Below are 25,867 nucleotides of genomic sequence, written 5' to 3'. Positions count from 1 at the left end.
ATGACTTGGAAGTCATTTAATGCAAGCCTGATAAATGTACGTTGTGGGAACTCTGTAGTGGAGGGTTCAGAGAAATGTGACTGTGGCTCCTTAAAGCAGTGTTACAGCAACAAATGCTGTAATACAGACTGTTCCCTTAAGGGTGTACCTGTTTGTGATAAAGAAATGTGCTATACAGACTGTATGTACGCTACGCCTGGAATGTACTCTTAGACCAATCCAAAATATACGTGATCTCCCCGAGTGCTGCCCTGGGGGTACTTACCTATGCCCCCAGAACTTTTATCTGCAAGATGGAACCCCCTGTACCGAGGAGGGCTACTGCTATCATGGAAACTGCACTGACCGCACCATGCACTGCCAAGAGATCTTTGGAAGACATGCTGTGAATGCCGACGACAGCTGCTATACAATAAATACAAAGGCCACTCGATTTGGACACTGTTCAAGAAGAGCTCCTCTAATGACTTTTAACCCTTGTCAGAATGCAGACATAAAGTGTGGAAGGCTGCAGTGCGGCAACGTCACACACCTTCCCCGGCTGCCAGACCACGCCTCGTTCCATCAGTCAAAGATCTCACAGGTGTGGTGCTGGGGATTAGACACACACATAGCAACAGGGATAAATGACGTTGGTCATGTGAGAAACGGTACCCCCTGTGCTCCTGGAACATTTTGTGAGAATAACTTCTACAATGCTTCTATAGCTGCAATAACATATGACTGTAACCCTGAGAAATGTAGTTTTAGAGGAGTTTGCAACAATAGAAGGAACTGCCATTGCCGTGTAGGCTGGGACCCTCCATATTGTGCAGATAAAGGTGCTGGAGGGAGCCAAGACAGCGGATCCCCACCAAGGATGATGCGGTCAGTAAAACAAAGCCAACAATCAGTGGTATATTTGAGAGTGGTCTTCGGTCGCATCTATGCCTTCATAGCTGCTCTCCTCTTGGGCGTAGCCACAAATGTAAAAGTTATCAAGACCTCCACAGTTCAGGAAGTGACAGTAGGTACAAATTAAGTTATAAACCAGCCTCCCAACCCTGTACAGACATAGGCAATATAGGAGTATGATCTGTGATAAAATCAGTAATCAGATGGCAAAGCTGAATGTCACATTCTAGAGCCCTGCAAGAGACACTGGAGGACTTCCACACATCAGGGGTGGTGAAGAGGCATTGACGTTCTCACCTCAGGACTCTTTGATAGGTCGCTGATCACCCCTGTGAAATAAATCTTGAAAAATCATCTGTTTCTGTCCTCTGATATTTCATAAACTCTCAGAGGGAAAATCAAGCCTGAGACTTTGGCCAGCAGAGGAGATGGGGGTCGGCAGCTGGGTCCTGACCTCAGTTTGCTGCTCCCACTATTAACAAAAGTTGCCATGGGCGGCTTTAGGCACAGACTCATGACATGTCTCTAAATTAGTGCTCCTGAACACTGGGGTCTTCCACTTCCTCTAGGTGATCTCTCCTTCTCTAAGCCCAGAATGGGTCCAGGGAAATAGAGGGAGGGCTGCTCCCAAGCAGCTTCGTCTGTCCCCTTCCGGTGGGCTGTGGGCTGTAGGGTGAGAGAGATGTGGGCTCAATTCGCATCTAGTGTAAACTATGACACCCGGGAGACCTAATTTCCCAAAGTGGGGCACTAGGATCAGGAGGTTGAATGTTGGGTCCGATGAAATTCCATCAGAAAATTAGGTGGATGTGCCTATCAAGGACTCCGGCATCCAGGGGGAGCCCTGTGAATGTTAATTCCTTCCTCCCTGCATCTATATTTCAGTGCACTTTCGGGAAATGTAAACTGAGGAATTAGTGGTGAATAACAGACACCAGTCTTTAGATCACCCCCGTGGGGGTGCAAACCCAGTCCCCTTCTGTAAACAATGTTCAGTGAACTATTATTTTATAATGTGATGTAAAATTAATAAAGTGAAATGTATAAGTAATAAAGCATTTTTATATAAATTAACCTTTAAAATTATGTAGACTATTCCCCATGCCATACAGGTACATAGCATAGAATTAAAAGGACAGAAACTCCCACCAACCTAAGGATGTAACACTTCCCACAACATCCACGGAAAACCACTTTTGGTCTGTTGTAACATTTGTTTCCAGGGTTTCCCTAAATGTATACAGTTAAAGCGGTCCCGCCTTTATGCACGTTGTTTTGAAACCCTAACCTCTTTTCTCCAAATGCATCTTACTGTCCTATCTTTGAACTTCCTTCCAATTTCCAACATTCAGCCTGCATTTAAGGTACTCTAGTCCATTTGTTCGAGCAGCCAGACAGCTAGATATAAGCAGAGAAAGGGGAACGTGTACCAAATGTCAGGAATCGTTACATCTTGTGAACAACTGGGGTCTTTGGACAAACGAAGAAAAGCAGGAACTTCCAGACTAATAAGAAACCACACATTTTGGGTTGGCAAGTGTCCCGGAGGCAGACAAAGAAAGGTGGGATAAGGCAGGAATTTTGTGCATCTGAATGTAACCTCTTGCTCTTTATGCTCTTGTGTTTACGGTAAAATTGGCCTTGCAGATAAGAAGTGCCCGTCGTGCACTGATACCATGACACTTCCAATCAAGACTAAAAAGGACAGAGATCCGTCCTCCCCTGGGAGGGTGGAGCTGGAATGAAGAGCAGGAAATACAGCCACAACCTCTCCGTCCGCAGTGAACATTCTACCCATTCATTTTTACAACCATATCAACAGCTTGGCAAAGAAGCAGCACACCTGCTCACCCAAGACTGTCCGTTCTCCCCTCAAGAGAAGACTATCACTGAATAATAAATGCTCACTTTAGTTTCTTGACCTCCAGGTCTCATCTCTGAATTCTCCCTGTGACGAGCCCAAAGCCTACTCTCTGATAACACAGTGCTGTGCTGCTTTCAGTGTATTCCATTCTTGACGGGTGGATATTAATGAGAAATTTAAATGAGAGGTCAGATGAATTAAACACCCACCTACTTTCACACCCTCTGGTGTGAATTGTTTGTTGACGCAGCGTCACCCTCGTCACACCTTTTACTGGCCTCCTTCCTGCAGCCAAACAGCGGGCTTCCCCATGTGGCTTGGGGGGTCTCCGTGCAAACAAGGGGTCAGTGCTCCTCTCCCTGGGGCTCGAGTGCATTTTAAGTTCAGTGCTTGATGCGCACCCGGTCTTGATCTCTTTGAATCTCTTTCTGTTGTCCCTTTTTCTTCCCTTTCTGACTTTTGGTTCTCATATCATGGCTCATATGGCTCATAGGTTCTGACTGAAGTCCTGAGATGGTGCCTAAAATTTATGGGGGTTCTGGGTAATGTGACTTTCCTGCAGAGAGGAACGACCCCAGTGGTCCCTGCAGAAGCACGGCCTGGTCAGATCCCTGTGCTCCCACCAGGGGCTGAGGCGCTTCACCCTGGGTTCCAGCGTGTGTGTGAGATTCTCTCATCCAGAGCACAGGCTCCCAGGGGCTCAGGGGGGAGTCCAGGCCTTTAACCTTCCCACACTACGGAGCACTGTGCTTAGGTTTGCTTTTCTTTCTCTTCCCTTTGAACCTCATTAATTTAAAGTGTATTTGATGAAATTAAAATTTAGTTGCAATATAATTGCTGTATAACATTGCATAGGTGGTGGTGTACAAAGGGGTGATTTCATACACTTGTATATGGTAATATGATGACCACCAGAGCATCATCTAGCACCTCCATCACCTCCTGTAATTAGCATTTCATTCTGTGCAGATAAAATTACAACCTAGCTCCTTAGAACCTTTGCAGTTTGTGATACAGCATTGTTGACTGTGATTACTGTGCTGCGCATTAGCTCCCCAGAACTTGTTCACCTGCTAGTTGTAGATTGTGCCCTCAATTCCCCACCCCCCGACCTCTGTTAGTCACCAGCTACTCTCTATTTGTACATTTTGTCTTTTTAAGATTTCACATGTAAGTGATGCCGTACACTACTGTCCTTCTCACATCCGGCATAACACTTGCCGTACCTTGTCTTCCTGATGGTAGCCGTTCAGACATGTGTGAGGTGACATATTCTTGTGGATGTAAGCTGCAATTTGACTAGTGACGTGGAGCACCTTTCTGTGCACTTGCTGGCTTTATGGATGACTTCTTTGGAAACCTATCCATTCAGTTTCTCTGCCCTTTTTGTAATTTACTTTTTGTTCTTGAGCTGAAGGAGTCTTTTATATAATTTTGGTATTAATGCCTTATCTGATATACAGTTTACAGATAGTTTCTCCCATTCCATAGGCTGACTTTTCATATTTTTCATTGTTCCTTTGGCTTTGCAGAAGCTCTTTAGTTTGATGTCGCTTCACTTGGTCCTTTTTGCTTTTGTTGCTGTTGCTTTTGTTGATGCATCTAAAAAATTATCAGCAAGATCACTGTCAAGGGGTTCTTCCCTAGATTATCTTCTAGGATTTTTTTGGTACCAGGTCTTACACTCAAGTCTGTAATACATTTGAGTTAATTTTTTGTGAGTAATGTAAATAGGGGTCCAATTAATTTTATCTGCATGTGGTTATCTGGTTATCTCAACCCCACATGTTGAAGAGACTTCCCTGTGGATTGTTCTGGGCTTCCTGATAAATGTTACTTGATTGCATTCATGAGGATTTATTTCTGGGCTCTCTGTTCTGAACCATTGGTCTGTATTTCAATTTCTGTGTCAGTACGATACAGTGTTAATTACTGTAGCTTGGTAGTACAGACTGAAGTCAGTAATGTGATGTTTCTGGCTTCCTTCTTTTTCATGATTACATGGGCTATTTGGGGTCTTTTTTGGTTCTGTATAAATTTAAGGAGTATTTGCTCAATTTCTGTTTTTTAAAAAGCCATTGGAAATTTAGCAGGAGTTGCATGGTATGTCTAAATTGCTTTGGATAGTATGAACATCTTAATAATATGAATTCTTCCATTCTATGAGCACAAAAGATTTTATCATTTATTTGTGTCTTCGGTCTCTTTCATGGATGTCTAATAGTATTTCAGTGTGCAGCTCCTTCACGTACTTGTGGGTACTTTATACTTCTTGATGAAGTTTTTAAAGTGTGGTTTTCATAATTTTGAAGGTTTGTTGTTCAGTTATAGAAACACAGTTGATTTTGTATATTAATTTCATATTCTACAACTTTCCTGAAATGGTTTATTCATTTTCACAGCTTATTGATGGGGTCTTTAGGGTTTTCTATAAATAATATCATGCCTTCTGCAAATAAAGACAGTTTTACTTCTTTCTTTCTGATTTGTATGTATTTTATTTTTCTTGCCTAATTACTCTGGCTAAAATTTCCAGTGCCATGTTGAATATAAATGGTAAGAGTGGGCATTTTTGTCCTGTTCCTGATTTTAGAAGAAACACCTTTAGCTTTTAGCTGTGGAGTACAAAGTTACCTTTAAGTTTGTCAAATGTGCCTTGGTTATGCTGAGAAATGTTTCCTCTTTACCCCTTTTTAAAGAGTGTTTACCAGGAATGAATGTTGAGTTTTCTCAAATGTTTTTTTTTTTTTCTGTATCTATTGAGATGATTATATGGAATCACTATCACTGAAGTAAATTCCACTTCATGATCGTATTTGGTCTGTGTAATAGTTTGGTAAATTTGGTTTGCTGAGAATTCGTGCATCCATATTCATCGGTGTATTGGCTTGTACTTGTTTTTTTCTCTAGTAGTGTTCTTTGTGGTTTTGGTAACAGGATAATGCTGGCCTCATAAAATTGGTAAAAAAAAAAAAATTCCCTCTCCTTCTAGTTTTGGAAGAGTTCATAAAAGATTGGTATTCACTCTTTTTAAACTGTTGGGTAGAATTCATTAGTGAGGCCATCTGGTCCTAAAATCTTCTTTTGTTTTAATGTTTTTGATCACCAATTAAATCTTCTCACTCATTATTGGCTTTTTTGGATTTTCTGGGTTTTTTAATGATTCAATCTTGGTTGATCTAAGAGTCAAGAAACTTATCAATTATTTTCTGGGTTATCCACTCTGTTGCTGAATAATTGTTCATAGTGGTCTCTTGTGATCTTTTGTGTATCTGTGGTGAAAGTTGTACCGTCTCTTCTTTTATTTATTTATTTATTTATTTATTTATTTATTTATTTATTTATTTATTTATTTAGAGTCTTCTCTTTTGGTGAGTCTACCTGAAGATTTGTCTTTTTTCATTATGTCTTTTCTGTCATCTTTTTAGTTTCTATTTCATTTCTGTCCACTCAAATTTTTGTTATTTCCTGTCTTCTATTAACTTTGGGCTTAGTTTTCTCTTTCTAGGACTTGATGTGTAAAATTACTTTGTTTATTAGAGATCTTTCTTGTTTCTCAAAGTAGGTATTTATTGTTATGAAGTTCCCTCTATGAACTGCTTTTGCTAAGTCCCATATTTTGGAATACTGAATTTCCATTTTTATTTGTCTCTAGATATTTTTTGATCTCTCTTTTCTGTCTTCTTTGACCCACTGACTCTTTAGTAGCATGTATTTTAATCTGAAATGTTTGTAAATTTTCTAGTTTTATTTTTATAATTGATTTCTGGTTTTGTATCTGTGGTCAGAAAAAAATGCTTAATGTAATTTCAATCTTCTTAAATATATTGAGACGTGTTTTGTAACCTAACATACAATTATTCACCTTGGAGAATGTTCCATGGGTGCTTGAGAAGAACGTGCATTCTCCTGTTTTCAGGTGGAATGGTCTGCAAGGATCTGGCAAGTCCATCTGGTCTCACATGCAGGTTAAGAGCATTGTTTCTTTACTGGTTTTTCTGTCTGGGTAATCTATTCTTGAAGGTGAGCTATTAAAGTTCCCTACTGTTATTGCATTGTTGCCTATTTTTCATTACAGGTCTGTTAATATATAGCTTAATATTTAATATTATGTGCCCCTGTGTTGGGTGCATAAGTATTTACAAATGTTATATCCTATTCTTGGGTTGACCCTTTTTCATTATGGGCTGACCTTCTTTGTCTTTCACTATAGTTTTAGGCTTAAAGCATTTTTTTGGTCTGATATAAATATAGCTTTCCCTGCTTTCTTTTGTTTTCCATTTGCATGGAATATCTTTTTCCATTACTTGACTTTTAATTTGTGTGCATTTTTAGAACAGAAGTGAAACTTTTATTGGCAGGGTATAGCCAGGTCTTCCATTTATTCTGCTACTCAATATCTTTTCTTTTCAGAGTTTATTTCTTTTTTTAATTGAAGTATAGTTGATTTACAATGTTGTGTTAGTTTGAAGTGTACAGCAAAGTGATTCAGAATATATATATATAAAATATAATGTATATTTTTAATATATATATAGAATCTCTTCCATTATGAATTATGGGTTATTACAAAGTATTGAATATAGTTTCCTGTGCCATACAGCCGATCCTTTTTTTTTTTTTTAATCTATTTTCTGTATAGTAGTGTGTATTTGTTAATCCCAAACACCTAATGTATCCCTTCCCCTGTCCCCTTTCCACTTTGGTAGCCCTACTTTGTTTTCTATGTCTGTGCCACTCAGTATCTTTTGATGAGAATTTAGCCCATGCAACTTTAAGGTAATCATTGATCACTACAACCTTGTACTGCTAGCTTGTTCATTGTTTTCTGGCTCTTTTGCACTGCCTTTGTTGCTATCTTCTTTTGCTCTCTTCTTTTGGGATTTGAAGATTTTTCTGTAGTGGTATGTTTGATTCTTTGCTGTTTACCTTCTGTGTATTGGTTACAGTTTTTTGCTTTGTGGTTACTGTCTGGTGGTATAAAATATCTTATAACAGTCTATTTTAAGATGATAGCTTCTTAAATTTGAATGCATACTAGAGCTCTTCATTTTAATTCTCTCTCTCACAGTTTATGTTTCTCACATCTCAGTTGACATCTTTCACTGTGTGTGTGCAGTTATAGTTAATCTTACCACTTTTGTCTACAACCCCATTGCTAGATTTATAAGTGATTTACCCATCACCATTACAACAGTAGAGTATTCTGAATTTAACTATACATTTTCCTTTGCCAATGAGATGTATACTTTCATATATTTTCCTGTTACTAATTAGCACCCTTTTGTTTTGGCATGAACATTTTTCTCTAAGAGTTTTTGCAGTGTTGCTCTAGTGTGGATGACATCTTTCAGCTTTTTCTTGTCTCCAAAACTGTTACCTTGCCTTCAGATCTGAAGGACTACTTTGCTGGGCAGAATATTCTTGGTTGGGAGGGCTTTCTTTTTCTTTCATCACTTTGAGCATATCATGCCGTTCCCTTCAAGCCCTCAACGTTTCTGCTAAATAATCTGCTGATTGTCTTATGGGGTTTCCTTTGTACATAACAAGTTGCTTTTCTCTTCTTGCTTTTACAGTTTTCTCCTTGCTTTAAATTTTGATAATTTAATTATAATTTCCTTTGGTGAAGGTCTCTTTACATTCATTTTATTTCAAACTACCTGGGCTTCCTGGAGCTAGGTATTTCTTTCTTTCTCCATGTTAGAAATGTTTTCAGCCAAAAAAAAAAAAAAAAAAAAAAAAAAAAAACTCTTTCTGCTCTCTTCTCCCTCTTTTCTTCTCCTAGAACCTGTATAATCTGCATATTGTTCCACTTGATGTCTCATATGTCCTTCTAGCAATATTTACTATTTCACATTTTTTGCACCATTGATTGAATATAGTTCACTGCCCTGACTTTGAGCTCACTGATTGTTTCTTAGGCTTCATATAATATGCTATTAAAGCTCTGTGCTGAATTTTTCAGTACAGTTATGGTATTCTATAGCTCTGTAGTTTCTCTTTGGTACTTTCTTACATTTTTCTCTTTTTTGAATTCTCACTTTGTTCATGCGTTGTTCTCCTGACCTCAGTGGGCATCTTTATGACTATCATTTTGGAACTCTATTAGGTAAATCTCTGATCTCCATTTTTTAGGAGCTATGCCTGGACGTTTAACCTGATATTTCTTTTCTTATTCTGATATGTACACAATCCTGTGTTTCTTTATTTTCCTTGACACTCTATGTTGATCTGTGCAGTAGACCATCTTGTCCAGTAGGTCACTTGAAGGAGCGGCCTGGTGGAGGAGAAACAAAGCTTATTGTTCAGTTTTCCCTAGCTCTTGGTAAACTCTCAGGCCTGTGCAGTTGCCCAAGCTGCTGACTGTGTTCCTGGAGGCTTCCAGTAGTTGAGAGTGTGCTAAGATTTGTCATTATCCCAAAGTGGTGGGTATCAGTCATCACTTAAAAGCAGACTTCTTGGCAGGTGTATTTCTCTTCCTGGTATGGAGGCATTTTTGCAACAGGATTTTCTTCTATACTTATAAATTTCTTTGCGGAGGGGGAGAATTATGCTTTATTTTTACTCACAGTGATTTCCCTGTGTCAGTTTGTTCTCAAGCACCTTCAGCTGAAAATAAACAATGTGCCAGAGCAGCTTATTGTGGGATAGCATCCTCTAAATCCTTTTATTTCTCCCATATAATACTTCCCAGGATGTTTCACCTATTAAAAATTTAGTTGAAGTCTGTGGAGAGAAGAATTATATTAGTCACTGAGAGTCGGAGGTCTGAAAATGAGATAAGTGTTTAGATTGCAATGAAAATAAATAAGCAGAAAAGAAGAAATCTACATGCATTTCCCATATTCTCTTAAATCAGGCTCCTAGCCCTGGGAATAGGACATTCCAATAAAATGTTTGACTTTTATTTGTCTGATGGAGATTTTTCATCTCTTTTCAAACATGTAAAGTAGACACTATTTGTCTTGTCTGATTCATGCAGAAGAAGCAGTATTGATTGACAATTGTGATTGTTAATTTTATGTGTCAAGTTGATTGGGCTAAAGGAGGCCCTGATCGCTGGAAAATATTATTTCTGGGCATGTCTGTGAGGGTGTTTCCAGGAGAAAGTAGTACTGGATCCGCTGACTGAGTAATGATGCTCACAGACACCAGTGTGTGTGGAAATTGTCCCGTTGGTTGAGGGCTCTAAGAACAAAACAGGAGAGAAGTTGCAAGTCCTTTCTTTCTCCTCGATATGGAACTTTATGTTCTCCTGCTCTCAGACATTTGTTCTTAGGCCTTCAGATTAAGACCAGGACTTACACAGTTGGCTCCCCTGGTTCTCCCCTGCAACTGAAAATGCACCACAAGATTTCAAGCATGCAGTTGGCAGATTTTTAGGACTTTGGCCTCCATAATTGCATGAACCAATTTCTATCTATCTATCTATCTATCTATCTATCTATCTATCTATCTATCATCTATTGTCATATATCAAACATATATATGTATGTGTCTGTCATATGTGTATGTATATATATTATGTATGCATGTATCTATCATTGATTTGTGTATATGTAAATATCTATTATCTGTCTGTATTTTTCTACCTATGTGTATATATATATGTATCTACCTGTCTGTAGATCTATCATCTACATATGTATGTATCTATTTATTATCTGTATATTTCTACCTATGTGTTTATATATGTATGCATCTGCTTATTTATCTGTCTCCATTGAACCTTCACTAATACATCAACAGCGGCACAAGCTCACCCGTGCTGGGCAGTTATGTATCCGGGGAGCATGATTTTGGAGAACAGCAGAGACCAAACAATGAAATTCTGATGGCAGTGCTTCCACAGATGTATTGAACTTCTTTTTTCTGCTACCATAGATGTATTTAGGACCACTTTTCCAAATTATAATCTGCCAAACTTGGGAATAAGGTTCTAAATCCTGAGAACTTGAAGTGTTGGTACAGAGGTTAGTTTCTATGGAGTTGTCTTTTCTGAGACCTTTATGTGGCACTACTTTATGCAGGAAGAAGCCCAAGCTTATAATTGGCTGGCATTTAAGGTGGAGTATCTGATGACAGAAGGACTCCAGTATCTGAATCCACGTTGTCCTAATCATTTAGGTTGGAAACCTTTATACCCCTTGTCTCCACATCAGGCTAAAAGACCAGTGTTGTTCACAGACAAGATCAAAGTGGAAACTGAAATTCCCCAGGCTTGTGGCAATTTAGCCCTTTGTCACTAATCAAATTGGCATCTGCACACCTCCATTCCTATGTGCTCCTGCCAGTTTGTAAGAGCAGAACTGGTTGTGAAGTTCTGATACAGAAGACCAGCAGTCTCTCTTTCTCTGGATGGATGGATGGATGGATGGATGGATAGATAGATAGGGTTTGGCTTTGTCACTTGGCCAAGTTAGTTCAGACTTCTGGTCTGTTTATATTTAACTTGTGGTGTTAGGCAGCCTAACTGGGGGAGCAGCTGAGCTACTTCAAGTTGTACACTGGTGGCCCGAGAACCAGCTGAAACACATGCTCTGGCAAGTATTTGTGCCAAGAGTTAGTGCCAGAACCACTTGTGACCTCCTTGAGGGGTCTGAGGATGCTGCATAGGAAAGCAACCCACAGGTTTGATAGCAATACTGCCGTGGTATGTCCCTGAGGAAAAGTCTAGCACCATGCCTCTTTTCATGCAAAGGAATGTATTCTGTCCCAATACTGTGCCTAAGAAAGGAGCAGTGCTTGAGCTTCTATAAGGGTTCCTGGGACCAGTAAAATTACTGGAAGGGGAGATAGAGTGACATTGTTCCTCATTCATCTATCTCCTGTGGTTGGTCCACCTGCTCAGATTGGCAGGAATAAAAACTAGTTCGGATTCTGAATCACTATCAAGATTTTGACACAACCAACAATCAAAGTGACTAGTTAATGTGGACAGGATTTGAACACCAGTGTAGGGTGAACGTGGAATGTGGGACACATTTTGGTAGTTTTGTATAAAGCTAAACACAGTTTTAGCCTATGATCCAGTATCATGCTTCTAGGAATCTACCTGACTGAATTGAAAGTTTATGTCCACACAGAGCTCACACGAATGATTGTACAAGCTTCATTCATAATTGCTGAAACTGGAAGCAAGCAGGGTTTTCTCTCCCAGGTGGATGAATGAGCCATCTCTTGTCCACACACACACACACACACACACACACACCCACACCCACAAACACTATCCAGCAATAGAAGAATGAGCATTCAAACCACAAAGAGTCATAGATGAGTGCTTTTTAAAAAATAGATGAGACTTCACATACCATAAAATTAACTATTTTCATCAGAGCACCTGTGTAGCATTCAGCGTTACCATGCTGTGCAATGACCTCCTCTATCTAGTTCCAAAACCCCTTGCTTCCCATTCTGCACTGAATATGTGGATGACTTTTGAGGGACTCTTGCCACCTTTCAAAAGTTGTCTGACCTATGGACAGGGATGTCTGTATATTTATTTAGGACTTCTTTATTTTTTTATGTTTTGTAGTTTTCTGTGTATTTCCTGTCCTTGGTTAAATTTATTCCTAAGTATTTAATTCTTTTTGATGGTGTTTTAAATGGAATACTTTCTTAATTTCCTTTCTGAAGTGTCCATGACTGTTGTGAATGAACCTTAAATGCATGTGGCTAAGTGAAAGAAACCAGTCTTAAAGGACTACACACTGTTAGACGTCATTTACAGGCCGTCGTGGTAAGGGCACATAGTTTAGATAAGCCTGTCGGTGTAGCCGGGATTTGAGGAAGGTGTTAAACAGGTGGACCACAGGTACTCTTAATGGTGGTGAGCCTATTCTGTGCGATGTGCAGTGGTGGATCCATGACACTATGCCTTTGTCAAAAGCCTTAGAACTTTATGGCACAGAGAGTAAACGTTCATGTATACATTTGAAAAAAATCATTTAGGAGACGCTGACTCTCAGGATGGAACACAGACTGTAAAGTGTCTATTGCCATTACCGATTTTGAAACAACTCACTGAAGGTGGCGGGGTCATGAGCGGATGCCTAAGGAGCCTTTACTATGGAGTCTGCAAGGGCGAAGGCAGAGGAGTGGTTGTCGGGGCTGAGCCTCTGCACTGACCACACTGAGTCCACGCAGACAGGTGCTGACAACTGGAAATCACCGTATGTGCACTTGGGACTGAACCACAAGGTACAGGATGGCATATGAATGTTTCTTGCTGTTGGGTGGGAGGTTCCAGATGACAGGAGGGAAGGCTAGAGAGGTCTGTGAGGCATTGGGTTGGGGTTGGAGGCATCACCATGTTCTCAAGTTTAGTTTAATATAGGTACAGGAGACTAGATTCAGAAATACTAGTAGATGGATATCTGTGTGCACGCTGCAGGACACACACGCAGAGATTTCCTTGGTCCACCAGCCAAGCAGTCATAGAAGCAATGAAACCCAGTAGCACAAGCACACCTGTCACCAAACTCCTGGTTTCTGATAATATTTCATGAGCAAAGAAAACAATTCCTTACAGGAACGGTTAGTTCCAGGGCTGGGAGAGGGAGCAGGCATGATGAAGCTGAGCACCTTGTAGTTCCACAAAACACAAAACCACAGAGGAATTTCAAAAGGATACAGGAGCCAGCCCCCAAGTCCCCCAACACTGAAATTGGAACAATTTGCACAAAATTTGAATGTAATATTGAATTTTAATGCAAAGTACAAAATAAATATCTAGGAGCCCATACTGATATCAATAAACAATTGAAGAAATAAAGCATAGGGCAGGGAAGAGACCAATCTCCCATAGAGAAGAATTCCATATAACTCCACACTCCAGAATTTCCCACTTAAAGTTTAGGAGCTCTAACCCCGTTCCTTGAGGGTGGCCTGCACTTAGAAACTGTAAACTTCTGAGTGTCCTTAAATATATCAACCAGTTTTTGACATAAGGCCAAAAGCATGATCCATGAAAAAATGTGATAAATTATAAGGCATCACAAGGAAAAACATTTGTTCTGTGAGAGGCACTGTTAAGGGAATCTAACAACATACCACAGTCTGGAAAGATACATTTTCACACAGTTTATTTGGTAAGAACTTGTGCTGTGAATTCACACGGACACTCATAACTGAACAAAAGAACGTAAGCAACCCCATTCAACAATGGGCTCAAGTTCTGAACCTCAGCAAAAGACAGACAGATGGCCAATAAGCACTTGAAAAGATGATCCACATTGTATATCATCAGGGATTGCAAACAAAAACAACCGGGAGCTACCACTGCACACTCAGGGTGGCCAGAACACAGACACAATCAGTGCTGGTGCTGACGTGGAGCTAAAGGAACGTTCATTCACAGGTGGGATGCAAAGTGACGAGACCACTTGCAGGACCTCGCAACACTTTTCTATGGCGATACGCCTGGACTTTGCATCTGATGGAGCAGTTGTGCTCTAAGGCATTTCTTCAAATCACTTAAAGACCTGGGTCCACACAAAAACCCTTCATGGCAGATGGTTATATCTGCATTAATTCCTTTAGCTTCTCCTCACTCCCAGAATTTTGCCTACACGGTGTTTCTTGTACGGAACAGCCCTCATATAACAGTGAACACATGTCCCCAAGCCCATTTTCAAAGGGAGCCTTTAACCCTGCCTCCCTGTGTCCCCTCCCCCTGCAGCCTCCTTGTCCCTCAGGGTTTCTGGCACACTCAGGATGTGGTTTGTCACACTGTGTCTCTCACACAGGAGTACACAGCCATGTCCTTGGATATCAGATGGCCCAGCTCCATGTAGGCTGTGCTGGTGGACATGCCCCTGGTCAAGGTGACCCTGCCCTGGAACTTGTGTGCATAGCTTATGTCACCATCTTCGGGGTCAGTCCATCCCATCCACTCAAGCTCTTGTCCAGGGCCCTGTCATGCCCAGTGCACATTGTATTGTAGCTGGTGAAGGTACATCCAGCAGCCTTGCAGGAGACCTTCACTGAAGCCCCAGGCTTCCTCAACTCAGCCCCAGACTGCACCAGCTGGACCTGCGAGTGGACACCTGTGCACAAGAGACAGAACTGGATGAGCGCCAACTGCCTGGCCCTGGATCCCTCCTCAAACCAGAGACCAGGGAACCCCTTGCCTGTAACCACTGCCACCAGGGAGAGGATTCTTCAGCTACAGTCCATGGTGAGTTGTCCTCTCAGGGCTTCTGTGAAGCAGGGGGTGTGGTGGTTGGGTGGTGCTCCCAGGACTCAGGTTATCCATGTTTAACCTAGGACAGCTCTGCTCATTTGTATGTTGAAAGCTGTATACTTAAGATCTGATCCAACTTGAAAAGGAGCAGATAGAGGACACAAGGACCACACTCTGTGGATGCTGAGGGTCTTCATCCTCATCCTTGTTTGAGGATATGCGTCTCCTGCCACATCCCTGAACTCTGTGCAGAAAGAGCTCCTCCCGCTGAGGGACATGCCCCAAAGGACCTGGCCCTCATCGTGAGCCCACCTTTGAATGACTCAGACACCTGAACCTGTTCTGGGCTTTCATGTCTGAATGACTTATTCCTGGGATCAAAGGCCCCACACTGTACATTCTGAGTTAATAAAACCATCCCTGTCCTCCAGCTACTTACCATTGAAATATCAGGGGCCCTAGAAATTCTCTTTTTAAATGTGGTTCTCACTGATTTATTAAGGTATGCAAAAGCTCTCATTAGATTCCAGTATTTGAAGACACATCAGTAGTCCTTGTCAAATTGTTAGTATAGACTTTTTTTGTGTGAAAAAACAAAGCCATGCCCTCATAGGAAACCCCTCCCAGGCCCTCTGCATCTGCTTCTGGGCTGGAGCTCTGTGCTGAGGTGTCCTGAGTGCCCCCTGCGTGGGAGGGTCCTGTTGGAGCTCACAGGGTCTGTCCCTCCCATTACCTCTAGTCCAGTATTAAATTTCTCTGCTCTGAAATCAGTGAACATTTTCACTGACACCATATGTTATTTTTCTTTTCTGTTATGCTTTATTACAGGATATTGTTTGTTTTTTTCTTCTTTTGTGTGTGTGTGTGTTTGTGTGTGTGTGTGTGTTTGTGTGTGTGTGATAATTAGGTTTACTTATTTATTTTGTGGAGGTACTGGGAACTGGACCCAGGACCTATGCATGCTAGTCATGCACTCTACCATTGAGCTATATCCTCCCCCCATTATAAAATATTGAGTATGCTTCCCTCTGCTATACAGTAGGACATTGTCATTTATCTATTTCGTATGTAGAAGTTTGTATCTGCTAATCCCAAAGTCCTAAATTGTCCCTCCCCACCCCCTTTCCCCTTTGGTAAAAAAGGTTGTTTTCTGTATCTGTGACTGTTTATGTTTTGTAAGTAAGTTCATCTGTATTGTATTTTAGATACTACATATAAGTGTTTTACCATATTAATCTTACTCAGTCATAGATATAGTCATAGTCATACATATATTCATTTTCATATTTTTCACCATACATTACTATGAGATATTGAATATGGTTTCCTGTGCTATAGAGTATGAACTTGTTTATCTCCTTTATGTATATTAATTAGTATTTGCACATCTTGAACTCCCAATTTATCCCTTCCCACCCCCTTTCCCCCCAGTAACCATAAATTTGTTTTCTATGTCTATGAGTCTGTTTCTGTTTTGTAAATAATTTCATTTGTCTTTTTTTTTAGATTCCACATATAAGTGATATCACATGGTATTTGTCTTTGTTTGACTTACTTCAGTTAGTATGATCATCTCTGCATCCATCCATGTTGCTGCAAATGGTATTATTTTATTCCTTTTTATGGCTGAGTAGTATTCCATTGTGTGTGTGTGTGTGTGTGTGTGTGTGTGTGTGTGTGTGTGTGTGTGTGTGTGTGTACACCACATCTTCTTATCCAGTCATCTGTCGATGGACATTTAGGTTGCTTCCATTCTTGGCTATTGTAAATAGTGCTGCTATGAACATTGGGGTGCATGTATCTTTTTACATTAGAGTTCCCTCCAGATACATATCCAGAAGTGGGATTGCTGGATCTTATAGTAATTCTATTTTTAGTTTTTTGAGGAATCTCCATACCGTTTCCCATAATGGCTGCACCAAATTACATTCCCACTAACAATGTAAGAGGGTTCCCTTTTCTCCATATCCTCTCCAGCATTTATCCTTTGTGGACATTTTAATGATGGCCATTCTGACCAGTGTGAATTGATACTTTATTGTAGTTTTGATTTGCATTTATCTGATAATTAGTAATATTGAGCACCTTTTCATGTGCCTGTTAGCCATCTGTATATCTGCATTGTAGACATTGCCCATGGTTTGATTGGGTTTTTGTTGTTGTTGTTGTTTGTTGTTGAGTTATTTGAGGTGTTTATATGTTCTGGAAATTAAGCCCTTGTCATTTATTTGCATCATTGGCAAATATTTGAGATCTTTTCTTTGAACATCAAGTTTTTATTTTCTTGAAAGAATTTTTAAGATCGTTAACTGTAATAAGAAGTTATGTTGTGAAATTTAGTTTGGGTGCGTATGGAGCACTGCAGTGTGTGTTTTTACATCTTGTAATGATTTTGTTGAAAGTGCTGCTGTGCATCAGCATCACTAAAATGTCTGCAGCCCTTAACTGGTGTTGTTTGTGATGCCGCCTCCTGGAAGGCAATTTGATTTGTCATTCCTATCACACAGTTTCCAGTTAAAGACCTGGTTAGAGCCCAAGATTGGTAGCAAGATATAGGCTTTTATTTCTGTATTTGGTGAAGACCAGCTGTCTTGGAGGGACCTGTCAGTGAAATGTGAGTGTACAGAGGTATACTTGTTCCTTTGCTTTATTTGCAGAAGGGGGACCCTTCAGTCTAGACGTGGTTGTGGAGTGTGTGGACACCTCTGGGTTCCTATTCTTTCTGAAGCCTCTGGGGCCTTTTTACCTTCTGTTGTGAAATTCAAGGTTCACCATGGATGTGGGCTGTAATTTGAATGGGTACTTTACTTTGTTTTTTTCTCAAGTGTTCGAATGAGTTGATTATCCCTACTGAACTCTGAACAAACCTCTAGCACAGGGCAGCTTTTGCAAGCAATCTAGATTGTTATGGGGCAGTAATTCTGGGTCTTTTTCATGGAATTTTTCTTTATAAATAGACAACAACAAAATAACAAAATGCCAAAAGACCTGCCATTATTTTGAAATGAAATTACATAAGCAAAGCTATTGTAGTGATAGAATATGTAAATACTTCAAGGTGAATAGTGCAAGCAAACTCTCAATTATTGAATCTTGGTCTTTTCAAGCTTCTCAGTATATAGTGCCCTAAACTTGAAAGTAACCAAAGAAAGCAGAAGTAACTCTCATAAAACCCAGTAAAATGAGGTTTTTCAGGCTTTCAAACAAAGTCTAGTAAAAGATTCTTATTTAACACATATTTCTTAAAAATTAATTTGAGTGTTTCCTCAACTTACACTAGATTCCAGGTGCCAAACCTGAAGAAGCGAGTGAATGGGTGGAGGTAGGAATGTGGCAGGAAGTGACAGTCTAAAGAGCGTTTGGGGAGGAGGATCCTGAACACCACTGAAGTGGCATTGGGCTTCGTCATTTGTCATATTTGTGTAAATGGTTACAGCATTGAGCCTCTGCACATGCTCCAAACCTGCACAGAATCACGATTGCAAACCCAGTGCACATTGTTAATTGGAGTGGTCAAAATCAGACTTAATTTCTGCCGGGGAAAAAAGACAATTTTTCAGTTCAACCTAGTACATTATTATGCATCTCAAGAAATATAAAAATGACTGAGATATAAATTAAGGATAGTTTCTTGTAAGAGAAATAATAAAAGCAGTCCAGATTATAATATAGACCTAATATAATTAACTTATCCACTTTAATAAAAATAAAACAGATAACTCTCTCTAATTTTTAATAATGCAAAATAATGTTAAGGAAAATGATGTTAGTAACACGAGGAGTGCAACTTTGGAGAATGTCAGTATACTTTTTGAAGGTTAAAAACATGACTCTCACACAAATATGAAATGAGCACATATCAGAGATTAAATAACTCATTAACAAGGGACTAAGAGAAGAATAAAGCTAGTTCAAAGAGACTCTATAAGACACAGAATATAGTCACAGAAGAAAGAATGCTAGTTAGATGTGAAAGTGGTTAATGTCCCACAGGGCAATAAACCTGTAACCTTTGAATTTGTATTTTCTGTCAGATAGGACTCATTCACTTCTCTACTGTACAAAAGTCTACATGTTAACATATAACTTCATGTGTGTGGGCCTAAGTAAGTATGAGATAATAGGTCAAAAGCTCAATAATCTGTACCCTGGCAGACATGACACAGCAAGCCTTGCTGTATTTCCAAGTTTTGAGCAATTTTTAAAATAGGACTGATTAAATATGAATCAAGTATAAACATGAGAATCAAGTGCATTCATATTTTTGATATGGTTATCTGGCTTCTCCCAATAAAACGCATAGAAATAAAAGCGATGTATGATGCCTGTGTCTCTGGAAGGCTCTCAAGTGCCCTGTGTGCCCTGTGAAGACTCCAGGCTTGTAACATGGCTTTAACCAGAGCTGTTAATGCTCTTCACAAAAATAACTCTGAGGTATTATCTCAGGATTGAAGGTGAGAAAACTAGTCCAAGGCTACACAAGTATAGAGTTATGAGCAGAACCCAAGATCTTTGTTTCCTAATTCCACCCACTGCCCCCTACTCATGTGAGAATTCAGAGCTGAAATTTATATGCTCCCCCCTGAGTATAGTTATTTAACTGCTCCTATTAGAAACCTAACATGACAGAATCTGATTAGTGTCCTCCAAGTTTCAAGGACAAAGGAGTCACTTCTGGCCTAGTTATCTCTTTCCTGGACTTGGCAAACAAAATGGAGAAAGGCCATTTATATGCAAAAATGGACCCTCTACTGATGTGCTCTTGGTTGATGGAGGTCACCTGGAACCCTGAGGTCTCTGCCTGTCTGCATGAGCTTGGCCTTGCAAGTCCAGGACCTGTGTGGCTGGTGCTGGAGGAGGAAGGAGCCATGGATCCAGGCAAATGGAAGGAATTGACTTTCACCCCAAGGTGGTGGCAAGTGCTGAGGTGCCCCACCTAGGCCGCTCTGGCTGAGTCTGGTCTGAGAACATTTGGGCCACCAGGGACTGATGCTGAGGGAGAAAGGATGTGAATTCTGGCAACGGTGGAGGGGGGGGGTTCCTTCAGGAGGGATCAATGTTGAGGTAGGTCTCAGACTTCCTTTAAGGTAAAGAGCAGGATTCAGCCCATCTGGGTTCAGTCTGGGAGGGATTTAGTCTGGAACACTACATATGAATAAAAGTTCAAGTACAGATGTAATAAAACCTTTGCTACAGAAAGGAGATACAATTTTAAACATATATGTCCCCAGTGACAGATCACCAAAATATACGAAGCAAAAGCTGTTGGAATGAGGGGAGAAATAGTTCTACAATAATAGTTGGAAATTTTAAATCCCCAGTCACAATGGCAGGTAGAACAAACAGACAGAATATAAGCAAGAAAACAGAGGACTTAACACAATAAACAACTAGCTCCAACAGACACACACAGGACACTCCGCCCAGAACAACAGCACACACACTCTTCTCAAGTGCTTGTGGAACCTTTTCTGGGACATATGTATGTTAGACCACAAAGTAAGTTTCAATAGACTTAAAGACTATCTTCTGTGACCACGGAAGGATGAAGTTTATAGCTATAAATGTTTGCATTAAAAGAATAAGATAACAAATCAACAACCTAACTTTACAATGTAAAGAACTATAAGAAGAAAAATAAGCTAAGCACAAGCCAGCAGAAGGAAGGAAATAATATAGACTGAAGCATAGATTAATGAAACAGAGAACAGAAAAAACAGTAGGGAAAAAAAATCAATGAAACCAAAAGTTGGTTTAACAAAAAGATCAACAAAGTTTGATGAAACTTTAGCTGGATAGGGCTAAGAAAAAAAGAGAAGACTCAAATTACAGAAATGAGAAATGAAAGTGGAGACAGTACTACTGGTTCTACAGAAGTAAGGATTAGAAGAAGATAGTATGAATTGTACACCAACAAATTGGATAACCCAGAAGAAATGGACAGATTTCTAGAAAGCAGAACCTGCCAAGACTGAATTACAAAGAAATAGAAGATCTGAATAGACCTGTAACTAGTAAGGGGGTTGAACTAGTGAAAAATCTACAGAGAAAAGCCGCAGCCTCATCGGTGAGTTCTGCCAAACATTCAAAGGAAAACAAATACCACTTCTTGTCCAGCTTTTCCCAGAATTGAAGAGGGGAGACCACTGCTTAACTCATTCCAAGAGACCAGAATAAATTTGTTACCAACACCAGACAAAGACACTACAAAAAAAAAAAAAAAAGGAAGGAAGGAAGAAAAAGAAAAAAAGGAAGGCAGGAAGGAAGGAAACTACTAACTAATATCCCTTATGGATACTGATGTTAAAATACTGAAAGCTATTTTCTGAGTGGATGGACCTATATAGAGTGGATAATAAAAATTCAATGCATTTGAATCTGCCCATGTTTTTGATGAAGGAGTAGATAGCATTTTATAGAGAGCCAAAAGAAATTTTAAGCTTACCTTTACTGAATGAGAACTGAACAGGACTAAGATCTATGTTTTGTATGGTGAGGTGAAATTTTGGTATTTGGTAGATTTTTAAAAAAGGGTAAAGGAAATTGTCACAGTCACAAATGTCTGCATGCCAATTGAAGAGGAATGAGGGGACAGTGCAACACCGGTAGGAAATCTTATGGAGGCTGTGGACCAAATTCTGGACAAAGGAAATTTTGGAAATACCTTCTGGTTGTCTTGGTGTTTTTTAAAGCCAATCTGAGCGGATAAAATACCTGGTTTGTCTACCATTAGCTTTTCCCTTTCCGATCTCAGGTAGTGATTTTAATGGACCAAGTTACTCTTTAATGGCTGGGTGTGCTAAGGAACAAAACATTTCTCGGGGTGGGGGGGCTAATTGCACTTATCAGGTGAAGAAGTTCTCATATTTTATAACAGGAGGGGAGAAGCACATTTAAAAGCAAGACATCCTCAAGTTAAAGTTATTTCCTTGGACATTTGCATTTAAAGGCTTGGTTCTCAGGACCAGGAGAACACACCTCTTGCTGTCAGAGGACCTGAGGAAGGAGGTAAGCATTTTAAAGAAGGAAATCTGGGGCTCATTTCCTATTGTCAGAGGTGTAGGGTGGTTGCTATTTAAGTTTTTATTCTTTCTTGAGTGTAGGACAGTTCTTTCTCCATTGTCCTGATAGGAGAAGTGGAGTTTTTGATGTCAGTAAGAAAGATAGGTGGGCTCTGAATTACTCTTGGAGCTATATGTCTGTTTCTATACAGACCAGATTAGTAAAACAAGGTTGGTTGTTTTCAGTTCTTCAAAGAATTGCATATCCTACTCAGTGATAACATCAAGGGGCAGGTGCCTCATCCAACTTCATTATCTTGAATTGCTTCTTTCTGTCAAGGAGGAGATTTCCAACTAAGATACCAACCAGAAGATTCCCATGTCTAGATTTAGAGCTGTATGCCTTTGGGATGTTCTTATAGATCCTTCCACAGAGGATCGGCATGATCTCTCTCTCCATCAGAGTGCAGAGTTCCCTTTCAGCCTGTTGGGTCTTAGCAGAGAAGGGCTCACAAATAGCCTCTCTCAGGCCCTGGCTATCAGTGCCCAAATGGGACAAATTCTGAAGCATAAGGTCCTGGCAAAGGATCTGGCCGTTTGTGATCTTGGTGAGGATTTTTTCCAGGGGGTTGTCTGCATGGGGACAGTATACAAATGGGTGGGAGGGTTGATGGTGTAAATGGATTTTAATTTTTGCTCTAAATCTGATTTCTGTCCTTATGTTTTGTTAAGGAAGTGTTCTTAGGCTAGCCATGATATTCTTTTGCCTTTCTTTCAATTTGATTATTTGAGAAGTTTCAATAGGACATTTGTTTTAGTGTGAACCTGTAAAAAATTGTTGTAAATATTATCTTATCAGATATTTGGCCAGGACAGCTGGTAAATTCTCCCGGCAGTGTTGTACTCCTTTTTCCTCCTGGGGAGTCTCCAAAGTTATAGCTATTGGTTGTGACTCAAAACCAATACGCCTTTTTTATAGCTTAACTATAGACAAAAAGATGTCACTAAAGAAGGTGAGAAAAGAGCAGCCCCATCATCCAGAGTCCCTCTCAAAGAACCCACAGAAGTAAAGAGGAGATGAACAGGAGAAAAGTTTATTTCTAAGCACACAAGAGTCAACCAGAAAAACAACTACCATGTTAAATGATGAAAAGTAAAGGCTTTGTATCAACCTAACTTAATAGGGCAAAGGGAGGGGAGAGAATTGGCTTCTATGACAGGTTTCTTCCAGAAAGACAAATGGGTTCTTTGGAAAACAATGGGATATAAGGAAGTTTGTGGTAATGTTCATCGGTACACAGATGGGTGATTTTTGCATTTCCTCATGGTTCTAAAACACCCCACAGAAAGGACTTATGGTAGGTTTACTCTTGGTCTTGCTCCTGGAAATAGAAGCCTTCCTGATGAGGGAATTGATGGCTCTGGTCATTTCTCAGGACTTTCTGCTTTTATTCAGATAAGGGGACCTCCAAGAAGGCTTTTCTTCTGCATCTGTTGAATCTCAGGTATCTTCAGCCAGGAGTGTCTTTATACCAACCATGGGGTTCCACCTGGCTATCCATTCCTCAAGCTTTGTTCTTCTTTTTCAAGATTCTCTATATTCTGAGCCTCTTGCATTTTCCACATGAATTTTAGATTGGTTGTCAATTTCTGCAAAACACCACCTGGGGTTTGGGTAGGGATTCTTTGACTCCTTAGATCTATCTGTGGACTATTGCCATCTTAAGCCTTCAGCCTTCTGTTCCATGAATATAGGATTGTTTTCTGTGCATGTAGGCCTTTCTTAAGTTTTCTCAACAAAATCTCTCATCCATTGTAGTGCTCAGTGTCCAAGTCTGGTACTTCTTGCTTACCTGTACTGGGTGCTGATTCAGGATGTACACGAACTCCTGGAGAACGTCTACTGCCACAAAGCTGACTTGGAATTGAGTCCTGAGAAGGTTTCGTTCTTTACTGATTCTTAACTCCTTTAGAATTTGTTATTTTACTTTCATGAATGCTTATTTTCCTTGTAATAAATTTTTTAAAAATAGAAATAATACACTTTAATTATTCCATAGATGAGAAATGAATGGGTCACATTAACATAGGATTTTAATCTTTTTAGAATTAATAAAGTAATACAGACACATTATAAAAAATTGAAATATCACCTAAAGTAGAAGAGAAGAGATCTGCAAATCCCACCCGCAGAGGTGACCATCATGAATGGTTTGGTGCACATCTCCCAGTCTCTGTCTCTCTCATTCTGTCTCTTTCTCTCTCTCTCACACACTCACAATCAGATTCATTTACATCTATGTTGATTTCACACATGTGCAGTCATACAGATGGGACCGGGATGCAGACAGTGGGTCCACGTGCATCCACCCTGAGGGCTCCCCTGGCATCAGGTAGAGACCCTGCACACACTTCTCCAGCTGCACAGCATTCATTCATCCACGTGAACCAGAACTGATGGACCCCATCCCCCTCCATGAGTGTTGCTTCCAATTCCCTACTATTTCAGTCAGTGCTGTGATGAATACCCTTGAAAAGACATCTTTGAAAAATTGTGCGAGAACTTTGGTGGGATCAGCTCTAAGGATCAGCATTGCTGGGAAGGGGATGCACCGTGGCACTTTGATGCATCCTGCACACTGTTCTCCCAGAGAGGATTGTCCATTCACTCTTCCTTCCAGGGGGTCTGCTGGGGCCTCTGCTTTCTCACATTGTCACCAGGGCTGGTTGTCACCAGATTAAAGACCTGCCAGTGTGATGGTGACCAATGCTGTCTCCATAGTGTGTACATCTGTGTGTGTCCTCACCCTAGAGGTCGAGCATCTCTAACACACACTGGTCACCTGCATTGTCTCTCATTGGAACTGCATGTGTTTGTTCTGTTTCTGTTTAGAACACGGTTTCGAGAGGTTTTTTGGCCACAGGGATGTGAAAACTTTCTCTGACCTTGAGTTATGAGAATGCTTTTTCCAGGCTGTGGTTTGTCTTTCCAGCTGTCTTTCTTGGCTTTTATTTGTTTTTTGATTGTGTTTTGTTCTGTTTTGTCACAGGAAGAGCTAGGCATCTCCTTTCTGCCTTCTGGCTCACGTAGAACAGCATCGTCTACCCCAAGATTATTCACATAGCTACTAAAAGGGCTTCATTTTGTACATCTCATCTTTAATCTATCTGGATTTCCCTTTCAAATAACAAAAATGCTATTTCAAGTAAAAAAAAAAAAATTCACCAGTCCCCGCTTAAATTATGTGGGCAGACACAAAAAGCCTCCTTTTGTGTGGTTTCAGTGATAGGGAACGTCCAGGAGAGTTAAAGGCACAGAGAGAGAAAGGGGATTAGGAGGGTTCTCAGGGGCTGGGGAGGGAGGGAGGGGAGCTTGTGCTTTAGATGCAGGGTTTTACTTTGGGGAAATAAATAGTCTGAAGCTAGACAGTGGTGATGTTCACACAGCATTATGAATGCACTTAATGCTCTTGAATTGCACAATTTAAAAGGGAAAAAGTCTAAATTTTATTACTGTAAACTTAAAACATAAAAATAGATGACACCATAAATAACATGAAAGAAAAAGGAAATTACAGAGAACCCAAACAAACAAACAAAAAATGCCAGGGGAAGGGAAGTAAAGTTCAGGTGTGGGCACGGGATGATGGTGAGAATTCAGAGATGACAGTGTTGGTGGCTGCAGAGGCAGCTCAGCCCATGGGGATGGTGATGCCTGAATTGGCTCTGGGTCACCTAGAGGTGCGGGTGCAGGTGCGGGTGCAGGTGCAGGTGCAGGAGGAGCTGCAGGAGCAGGCACAGGGTCTCCCTGCAGGGCTGGTGGAACTGGGCCCCGTCCTGGGTCTCCTGCGGGAGCAGGCACAGCCCCTCCTTGCCAGCATGGTGTTCCCTCATCTTGCTCTGGGTCTCCTGCTGGATTGA

General features: G+C 40.4%; 1 protein-coding gene across 1 annotated transcript; it reads left to right on the top strand.

Annotated features, from left to right (window-relative positions):
• LOC105088953 (disintegrin and metalloproteinase domain-containing protein 29-like) lies at nt 1–25,867 on the top strand. Its single transcript, XM_031462103.2, is given in 4 exon segments — nt 1–201; nt 203–1,006; nt 14,706–14,939; nt 25,688–25,867. Coding segments are annotated over 4 exon segments (1,419 nt in total).

Source organism: Camelus dromedarius, chromosome 8, assembly GCF_036321535.1.
Source record: "Camelus dromedarius isolate mCamDro1 chromosome 8, mCamDro1.pat, whole genome shotgun sequence".
NCBI lineage: Eukaryota > Metazoa > Chordata > Mammalia > Artiodactyla > Camelidae > Camelus > Camelus dromedarius.
Note: the sequence above shows the minus strand (reverse complement) of the source record. Positions and strands in the feature narration are given on the sequence as shown.